Raw genomic sequence first — 10,141 nt, 5'->3', positions numbered from 1 at the left:
CTAAGTATGACTGGGAATGTCTCCTTCCTGAAACCCTGGAGAGCCACTGCCAGCCAGTGTAAACAATACTGAGCTGGGTAGACCAGTGGTTAGGATAAGGTAGCTTCCTGCCTTCCTATTTAAATCAGCCTTCTATTCAAAATCATGAGGGCTAGAATCTTAGCTTAGTGGTAGACCATCTGCTTTCACTGCAGAAGGTCCCCAGGCTCAATCCTTGGCACCTTTAGGTAGGGCTAGGAGCCTCCCCTGCCTGAAATGCTGGGGAACTGCTGCCAGTCAGTGTAGGCATTACAGATAGATGGACCATTGATCCAACTTGGCAGAAGGCAGCTCCAAGTAAACATGCAACAGATGGTGCTGCCCAAAATATGTTATTGGGCAATAGCCCTCAGTAACATCAGTATCCCTGGTGCAACCAACCCACTGAAGACCTAAACATGCCTGCCATCATTTTTGAAACAAACTTCTCTTTTTATCTTGGTCTCCCTTATTATCTTAAACAAGCATTTGGTAAATCTGTAAGGTATATGTTAACTCATTCTCTGCGTTTGGGAAGATATAGAGCCAACCTGAAACTTATATATTTCTTTAAGTGTCTGTCAGACAGGATTATTATACCTAAGGTAGGGATCCCTTAAAATGGTTAGAATCTCATCAGGGCTCAGAATATAGCCTGCTTCAGCCCAGATCCAACCTTTATAAGATACTGAATGTGCAAAGAGATGAGCTAATTCCTTGTTTAAGCGCTAGTGGTAATGGGGATGGCTTGGGACAAATAGCTGAGGTCAACCAGAGAGTGATGAAACCACCAAGAAATGGGTTTGGCCGTCAATCAACTCAAGTCATTGGCCCATCTGACCACATCCTGCCTGCTGGGGTTGATGACATTCCTCCAAGGTATTTCAGCTCCTACTGAATGAATGAAGCTTTGGAGGGTGTAAGAGGACCCTGCTGCAAGAGAAAACTACTCTTGGCTACTAAAGGGATGGAGCTCATAGGGGTAAGTTATGTGGTCAGGGGACAGAGCCCTGTTCCAAGACTCCTTTATGACTGAAATAATTTCATGGAGAAGTCAGTCATTTTCAACCAGCTTCTCCAATCTGGTGCCCTCCAGATGTTTTGGATTACAACATCATCCTGCTATGCTCACTTAGTTTTTATCAAAGATTATTTGACCTGAGGGTGGCAGGGATTGAATCTGGGGCCTTCAGCATGCCAAGCAGCTGTTCTTCCTTTGACCTACGGCCCTTCCCAATCCATTTGCATGGAATGCTCTCATGTCAATCACAGACAAGTGGTGAGATCACAGCTTCCGACTTCCTGGGCCACATCGCAAAAAGAAACTTAAGTGATGAGCTGTGGCTTGGACAACTTCTCATTGAAAAGTCAGACCTTTGCAACATGAGAGTCTGTCATCATCTCAGCTGTGTGTCAGAAAACACCTACATTAAATATGTGATTGGATGTTTCACCCATCTCAGGGTCCTTAATAGGTGACCATTTTGCTACATGCTCTGCCACACATTAGTAGGCTGGTGAAAAAGTTCATCCCACAAAAGCTTGCTCATTCATATGGTCCTAATGGCTTCATCAGCAGCCAGGCAGGAGTAATGCCGGAGGCTGTGAATGCTGGTTCAGCTGCTCCAGCCCCCATAGTTTAGATGTGGGTAGGTGACAGACCTACTATGATGCAATCATCTAGCAGAGGCCTCTCTGGGAGGGCCAGAACCTCTGGCGTGCTTACAAATTCTGACAACCTTAATGGCTATAGAATCCAAGAGAAATTATAGAAAGTGATTATTGTTTGGAAAATGTTTGTTTGTTTTTTAAAAAAACCTAGCTCTGATCCCGAGAATGTACACTCAAGGGTTCTCCTGCTTTATACTGAATCAGACCCCTGGTCCATTTAGCTCAGTATTGTTTACACCAGGCTTCCTCAATCTCAGCCCTCCAGGTGTTTTTGGCCTACAACTCCCATGATCCCTAGCTAGCAGGACCAGTGGTCAGGGATGGTGGGAATTGTAGTCTCAAAGCATCTGGAGGGCCAAGTTTGAGGAAGCCTGGTCTACACAGGTAGGTGGTGGTTCTCCAGGATTTCACGCAGGGTTCCCTCCCAGCCCTACCTGGAGCTGCCAGGGATTGAACTTGAGGCCTTCTGCATGCAAGGCAGATGCTCTGCCACTGAGCTATGTGTGTGTGTGTGTGTGTGTGTGTGTATGCATGCACTCACCACCCCGTCTTCCACCCAATCTCTAACTGGAGGGAAGCCATATGGACCATGAGACTTTCCTAAGAACATCAGAAGAGCTTGCTGGATCAGCCAGTGGCCCATCTAGTCCTGTTCTCATAGCGGCCAACCAGTGCCTGTGGGAAACCAGCAAGCATGTTCCCCAAAACATCTGGTGGGCACCAGGTTGAATGCCATCTAGGGTTCCCCTTTCACTGCAGCACCATTATTAATTGCATAACTAGAATTTGGGCAGGGAATCCCTGGATTGGCTTCCTCATAGAAGGTATATACATAACAAAACAAGCAATGACCACCATTAACTAGCATGTCCTTTTGCACCAGCACCATTGATATGAAAGGGAGTTACACAAGAGTGCTTCTGTCCACAAGGTGTAGCGCAAGAACTGGGAATCTGTAGACATCCAGATGTCATTGGCCTACAGTTCCTATTATTATCCCTAGATGTTGACCAACATCTGTGGAATCCCAGCCATGCCCAAAGGGCTACAGGTTCCCCGTCCTTGGTACTGCAGAAGAAGAGAGCTCTGCCCTCAGCATGCAAAATTGCTGCAACAGAAGCATTTATGCCTTGTTTTCTGGCCCTAGTTTACTGTGTTTTACAGGGATGCTTCCTTCACCAAGTCTTTTCCTAACTCTGTATTGCAAATCTGTGTTTCAATGAAACGTTTGCATGATAAGAAACTACTATGACTGCTGCTATTAATATAATTATTATTATTCCAACTCCTGCTGCTATCATTTTCATCTTCATCACCACATGCAGGAGAATGACTTCATGTCCCCTCTGCAAGGGCAGTGGCATCGTTCTAGGGATATTCAATACAATGCAAGATGGAAAAAAAATGTTTCTCTGTGTGTTGCTGTTTTCCACTGTTTCCTCCTGAAAATACACTCACTGCATAAATATGTCACTACCTGGAATGTAAGATGTCCAATTTAATGCATGGCCTTTCCCAAGAATGTTTGAAAATTGATATATAAAACATAAAACTCGTAGGCTGTGCTGGAGAAATGGGTTGAGTGCGCACACTCTCGAGGGGATGGGAGTGAGTCTGACACTTAACTGAGCAGCAATTCTCGTCACCAAACTCCTAGCCCACTTTTTCACATTAAAAATGCATTACATTAATAGTATTATTAATACGAAAAGAAAATAAGTAGCACTCTTATATGCGATTATTGCTATAAATTTCTAGCTTGCTCAAAGTGCTGTACATATGTTGCCTCTGTAACTCTCATAATGATCCACTCCAGCAGATTATTGCCCCCAAATTACAGAAGGGGCGACTGAGGCTGCGGGAACCAAGGTATACCTGAGGCCACGTAATGATGTTTCCAGCTGGGAATTCCCAGCTCATGCTTCGTACCTGCTTGCCACTGAAGATCATATCTATTCTGAGTAAATGAGCATATGCTTGGGATCAGACCACAAGCCTCACCAGCTTAGAAAGCTTTAAAATTAGGGACGCCACCTTTACTTGTGGGCAGCTTTCTGCAGGCCCCATGTCAATGGTGGGCGTGGTCAGAGTCAAAAGTGGGAGGAGCGATGGATATGACCGTTACCTGTGTATACTTAGGCTACATTCCAGGCGCACACAAGTTTTTGGCACCCACCGACTCCAGACGAGCAAGAGGCATTATCACAATTCGGACAAATTCCAGCCCGGCAAAAGTACTCGAGGAGCATGTAGAACAGGGTCAGCAAGAAGAGCATAGTTGGGGGGAGGGAGTCCTGGGGGGACAGTGCTTTGGCTCCCAGACCTGAGGTTCCCTATCCCTGCCTTAAAAAATGCTTTGAGAACCCAGGCTGCAGAAGCAGCAGTAGAAATCTGCTCTTCCTAGATTGCTGTGTGCACACATTGGATTGTAACCATTGCTCAGATCGGTCTAAATAAACAAGGGGATATTTATCCCTGCGGAGACACATAGCCCAGTGTCTCCCAGTGACTGCTGCAGGTCCACGGCAATGGCACATCGATATATCTCCTTCAAAATTGGAATGGCTATTCCTTCCCTCTCCTCTTCTGAGCTGCCTGATGGGTCTGGCAGCTGGTTTGTTGGGGGGGGGCAAGTTCTCTGCCCTGCTCCCCCCGCTCCGTTCCCTCGGCCTCCCTTTTTAACCCTGTGCTTTTCATCCAACAGAAAGACAAGCACGACACTTCCAACTTCGATAAGGAGTTCACGAGGCAGCCTGTGGAACTCACGCCCACCGACAAACTCTTCATCATGAACTTGGACCAGAACGAGTTTGCAGGATTCTCCTACACTAACCCTGAGTTTGTCATTAATGTTTAGACGACATGGCAAATCCTTCTGGTCCTCTGCTTTTGTAATCACAGTCCTGAATTCCAGATTGCCTTGTATATATGGACACGAGTCTTCCGGGGTTAATGGTGCATCCGTTCCGACATCCACATGCCCTCGTTGGAGAAGAGAGGGACGTCTGTCTTTGGCCACTTCTCCTCTGTGTGTGCAATATATGGTTTGTTCTTTGACTGGTCTGCAAAAGGAATAGCGTTTCTAGAATCTCTAGCTAGTTGGCTAAACTACCAATAGAGTTTTGAAACATGTCAAAGAGTATTGTCTCGAAATACCAACTTTACTACTGTCTTTGTATTTTCAAATGAAACTGAAATGCCAGTGTTTTCTTGTCTTATTTGAATGCTAAGCATGGTCAATATCCTCAGCCGTCGTGCCACAGCGTTTTGCCATGACTGTGACCTTGTTTCCCAAGATTCTTTCTGTTCGTTTGTTTCTGTTTAAGCCAGAACTGAACCGAGTCAACCCTGTTGATGTGAAGACGTCTGCTTCATAAACTTGCTTATCTTTTGAAATCTACCTGTCTTCCATGTTAGTTTCTGTCAACCCATTTGGGAATTGCCCGTCAAATATCCAGGCAGGAAACTACCAAAAATGGAATTTCTGTCTATGTTCTTGTAAATGTTGCTTCTGCTTCTTCATTTTTGTAAGGAAAAAAATGGAGATGGCCTTTTCAAATCATTGGAACCATTGGCAGTTTTAACAGTGCCCTATGATGATATTTTTTTTATTTCAAGACAAAATTTTGCACGTCAATAGTTATGGAAGAATTTTCAGAATTTGACCAGGTGACTGAAGCTGTCTCCACAAGAGGAAGGAGAGCTTATTCTGGTGGCTTGCCTGGATCAAATGTTGGCTAAATTAATTAGTTTTAATTTTATTAATTTTTTCTTCCACCTTTCCTCCCAGGAGCTGAAGGTGGCACACATATTTCTCCTCGCCCATTTTACCTTCAAAACAACCCTGCAAAGTAGCTTAGGCTGTGAGTGAGAGAGTAGCCCAAGGTCACCCAATGAGCTTCATGGCCAAGTGGGGTTTTGAACCCTGGTCTCCCAGGTCCTAGTCCAACACTCTAACCACTACACCACACTGGCCCTGCAACCATCATAGGTTCAAATTTCCCCTTTTTCAGGGCTTGCTCTTTTAGTAATACAAAACCTTATGCATTTTTTAAAAGGAAAATTAGAATGTTATTTTTAAAAAATCCTTCTGGTATTTTTAATAATCAGTTTGAGTATCCTTATGGTGGAGACGCAAAGAAGATGGCACCATATGGCAAAGTCTAGCCAGAAGAATGAGATGGACCTTCATCTGGGGGTAAAAATTGAGCTTGTGCCCAAATTATAATTCAAAGTGGTTTTCATACACACACATAAACATTTGTTTCTTTTCCTATTTTAAAAGTAAGGCACCATGCATGTGTGTGAGTGTAAAGACAGGAGATATATTGTGGATCCTCTGTGCAAAATCTCGTTCTCTATCCCTGTCCCAGAAGTCCTTTGGGAAAACAAAGGAAGCCATGAAGCTCTCCTGCCACCTAAAAGGCCCTTCCTGTTGACTTGCATGGAGATATCCCCCTTCCTTGAGGAGTACAAAGATGTCCAGGACAGCAGTGAATTGAGGATGGAGATCAAAGCACACGTCCCTTTGATCTAACCCCTTCTACTGGGCCACCAGGGAGCTCCATGTCGGTGTATGGAGCTCTGTATCAGGATTTGCATAAAATCCCACTGTGTGCTAGCTGGCCTTGTTCCCAGGTAAGTGTGCAGAGAACCACAGAGCCTCGATCTATGGATTATCTTTTGGGGACTAGGTGGCCTTGAAGGCCATCTGCATCTCAATGACTCAGCAATTGCCATCCTCTACACCAGAGCTTTCCAAACTTTTCTTGCTGGTGGCACACTTTTTAGACATGCATCATTTTGCGACACAGTATTTCAGTTTTACTAGCAAACCAGAGGTTAAACTAATCCCTTTCTAGCCTCGGGAGGAGCGCGGGGAGAATTTGCACGACACCTGCACTTTGCAGCCAACACACTAACATGCAGAGCATCCAAGTGTCTCTATTTTCCAGGGACGTCCCTGATTTAGAGAAGCCATCCCAGTTTCTGCTTTGATCCCAGAATGTCCCACTTTTCCTTAGGATGTCCCTATTTTCATTGGAGAAAATTGGAGGGTTTGGAGTTAACCCCCGAAACTGTCTGAAGGCAATCCTGTATAGGGAAGGTTTTTTTTTAATGTTTAATGTTTTATTAGGTTTCTATATATTTTGGAAGCCTCCCAGAGAAGCTGGAGCAACCCAGTAAGATGTGTGGGGTATAAACAGTAAAATTATCATTATGGAATGGAACGTCCCTATTTTCATCATAGAAATGTTGGAGGGTATGTAATGTTTCATGACACTCAGTTTGGAAAGCTCTGCTCTACACACTTGCTTGGGAACAGGGGTGCCAATGTGAATTAAATATGGCGGGGGCAGGTAAGCCCCACCCCACATAAGCAATCAGAAGATGTGGCGAGCACACACCATTTGAATGGCAATTTCCATCAACTTGGGGGAGGCAGACCCCCTCAAATATTTTATTGGCAGGTCATGAAGGGACCTCAGGCCCTAGGAGATGGCTCCTATGCCTGGGAATGAGTGGGGCTTAATTAAACAATCAGTGTGAGTTTATTGGTCTAGCCAAAGACCATGGCAAACCTGCAGCAACAGTACCTGGCGATGAGAAGTCACACACAGAGCTGCTGAAGCACTGTAGGTCATATGAAGACTTGGTGTGGATAAGAATGGGGAAGCTCCAGCCCTCTGGGTGTTGCTGGACACCAACTCCCAACAGCCCCAGCCAGCATGACCAATGGTCAGGGTTTATGGGACTTAGGGTCCCAACAGCAGCTGGAGGGCCACAAGCCCTCTGCTGGTGGTATATAGCATATTCCAAAGGTTCAAGGCACTTCACAGATATCGTCTCAATGATCCTAACAACAGCCGTGTAAGGCAGCCCATATTGCAAAGCTGAAGCCGGGTTTGAAAGTTGAGCCACTTGCATCAGGCCCACCTAGCAGATTTGTGAGTCTTGAAATTGGGATTTCAGAGCTCGCACACTAATGCTGCAACTCTGTGCATGCCCACTCCGTGGTAGTCCAAGGAGCTTCCTCTCAGGTAAGTGTGCACAGGATTACAACACTTGCCTCTACACCAGACCAGCGGGAAACCAATGATAGCAAAGCAACCGCTGATCAGCACAGTGTGGTGGAAAGGAGACTTTTGAACACAAGACCTTGGCCCACACAAGAGCATCGACATCTGTTCAAAGCACTTCCACCCCGTTTCAGGAAAATCAATCTCCCCAGGGGTCTCCTTTCTCTTGCTAATCAGCAACAGAAAGCAATTGCATATCCTCCAACATTTCTCCGACATATCCCGTCCATCTGACTGTGTTGCCCCAGCCACTCTGGATGGCTTTCAGCATACCGTATATGAAAACAAAATAAAACATTAAGCATTAAAAAATTTCCCTCTACAGGGCTGTCTTCAGATGTCTTCTAAAGGTTGTATGGTTACTTACGTCCTTGGCTTGGGGGGTCACATAACTCCAAACCCTCCAACATTTCTCCAATGAAAATAGGGATGTCTTAAGGAAAAGTGGAACACTCTGGGATCAAATCTGAAACTGGGACAGCGTCTGTAAATTCAGGACTGTCTCTGGAACATAGGGACACTTAGAGGGTCTGCAATTGCTGCTTAGGTAGAAAATGCTGTTCTTCTTCCCCAAAAGTGATTTTTTTTTTCATCCACTGCAGCCTTCCCTAACCTGGGATTTACCCACTTTTACCTTTCCTCTGCTCTTTCCAGGCATGGGCCATGATTTAGAGCTCCATGTCTCAGTGCCCTTTTGTGTGTGTTTTTGCTCCAGAGCTTTCCCCATGAAAACCCATTCTTTAAAGCTCACTTGGAGCAAACATCAATCCACAGAAAACCCAAACTGATGGCTGCTCCAATTCATCTTTAAAGGGCAGGTTTTCATGGAGAAAGCTTGGGGCAAAAAATAAAATAAAATAAAGCTCAGACACAGCTTCCATATGGAAGGAGATCCATGCCAACATTTTTCAGAACACACACTCTCTGCCAATTCACTGGTCATACACTCTTGGTGAGTACAATTAAAACACTCAAATGATCCTATGCATGCTAAAGGTATAAATCCCTTTGATTAAGTGTCTGTGTTTTGGGGGCTGCCAACATTGCTGGCTCTATAAAGTTATTGCAATGTATTCTGAAAAGCTCCCTTCTCCTGCTCTCATCATATGAAGAAGGAAAGTGGACTGGAAGAGAAAAAACAATTCCCCCACAAGTTATCTTTGCCCCAGATATCCAGTTACCACCAACCTTTTCTATTCCTGTGGATAGAAGAAAAAATTCCTCCCTTTCTCCTAATGCTACAATTCATGGACATTCGATGAAGCTGAATGTTGGAAGATTCCAAGTGGAAAAAAGGAAGTCTTCCATGCACAGTTAAACTGAGGAGCTCACTCCCACTGTCCCACCAAAGGCAGTGATGGCCACCAACTTGGATGGCTTTAAATGAGGATTGGACAAATTCACGGAGGAGTTGGCTGCCAATGGCTACTAGTCATGATGGCTCTGCTCTGCCTCCACAGCTAGAGGCAGCAACACTTCCAACTACCAATTGCTGGAAACCACAGGAAGGAAGAGGACTCTTGTGCTCATGCTCTGCTTGCTGCTTTCCCAAAGGCATCTGAGGGGCAACTGTGAGAACAGGATGCTTCACAAGATGGGCCAGTGGCCTGATCCAGCAGGCTCTTACGTTCCTAAGAGAACCGAGGTATTGTCCTTACCCCATAATACATATAGAAATAGGTGCAAGGATTAAACCTGAAGCTACAGCTTCAACCACTGAACAATGGAGCTCATTCTGGAGATAAGGAGGTGTCGCCCCCTCTGACCTTGTGCGCACAGACACACTTCAGGGCAAATGCTTGATTGAGCCTCCAGCACATTATGCAAGGAAATCTCCCTGGAGTTCTTGCCATGGCTGGTTGAGGGCACATGATGCAGGGAAAGGAGCCAATTGTAGAGGAACTTGGGAGGGGCTCCACCTCCCCCCACCTAGTTGAAAAAGGGGGAGAAAAGAGAGACACAAGGAGCCCCCCCACTTGTCCATCAAGTGTCAAAGCTACTCACTTATCCCCTTGCATCCAGTGACACAACACACACCCCAGAAAGATTAAGCTGCCATGCTGTAAGCAAAGGAGCTAAAGAAATCCCCACATGCTTCCCACATGCTGGCTCTTTTTTAAACCCTCCAGCTCTGCATGGGAAGAGCATACCTGTTTTTGCCAGGAACTGACTGACTTCCAGGACATAGCCTTCCCCCTCCTCAAACAGAAGAGTTTTTTTATGGGATCTCTCTGGACCATAAAATAGAGTGACCAGCAGGGCTCCAGGCCATTCCTAGTTGTGCAAAATGAGATTTTTCAACATTTGCCATATAAAAAGCTGCCTTATACTGAGTCAGACCTATTGGTCATCTAAGCTCAGCATTGTCAACA

At 45.4% G+C, this 10,141-nt stretch overlaps 1 protein-coding gene across 1 annotated transcript in view; it reads left to right on the top strand.

Annotated features, from left to right (window-relative positions):
- Nucleotides 1-5,089, top strand: part of PRKCB (protein kinase C beta) — a 179,274-nt gene extending 174,185 nt beyond the window's left edge. The window contains exon 17 of the mRNA XM_028705262.2: nucleotides 4,394-5,089. Coding sequence (XP_028561095.2) covers nucleotides 4,394-4,546 — 153 coding nt within the window. The 3' untranslated portion in view covers nucleotides 4,547-5,089. The remainder of the gene's footprint in view (nucleotides 1-4,393) is intronic.
- The last annotated feature ends 5,052 nt before the right edge of the window (nucleotides 5,090-10,141 follow it).

The sequence above is a fragment of the Podarcis muralis genome, chromosome 14 (genome assembly GCF_964188315.1).
Source record: "Podarcis muralis chromosome 14, rPodMur119.hap1.1, whole genome shotgun sequence".
Lineage (NCBI taxonomy): Eukaryota > Metazoa > Chordata > Lepidosauria > Squamata > Lacertidae > Podarcis > Podarcis muralis.
Note: the sequence above shows the minus strand (reverse complement) of the source record. Positions and strands in the feature narration are given on the sequence as shown.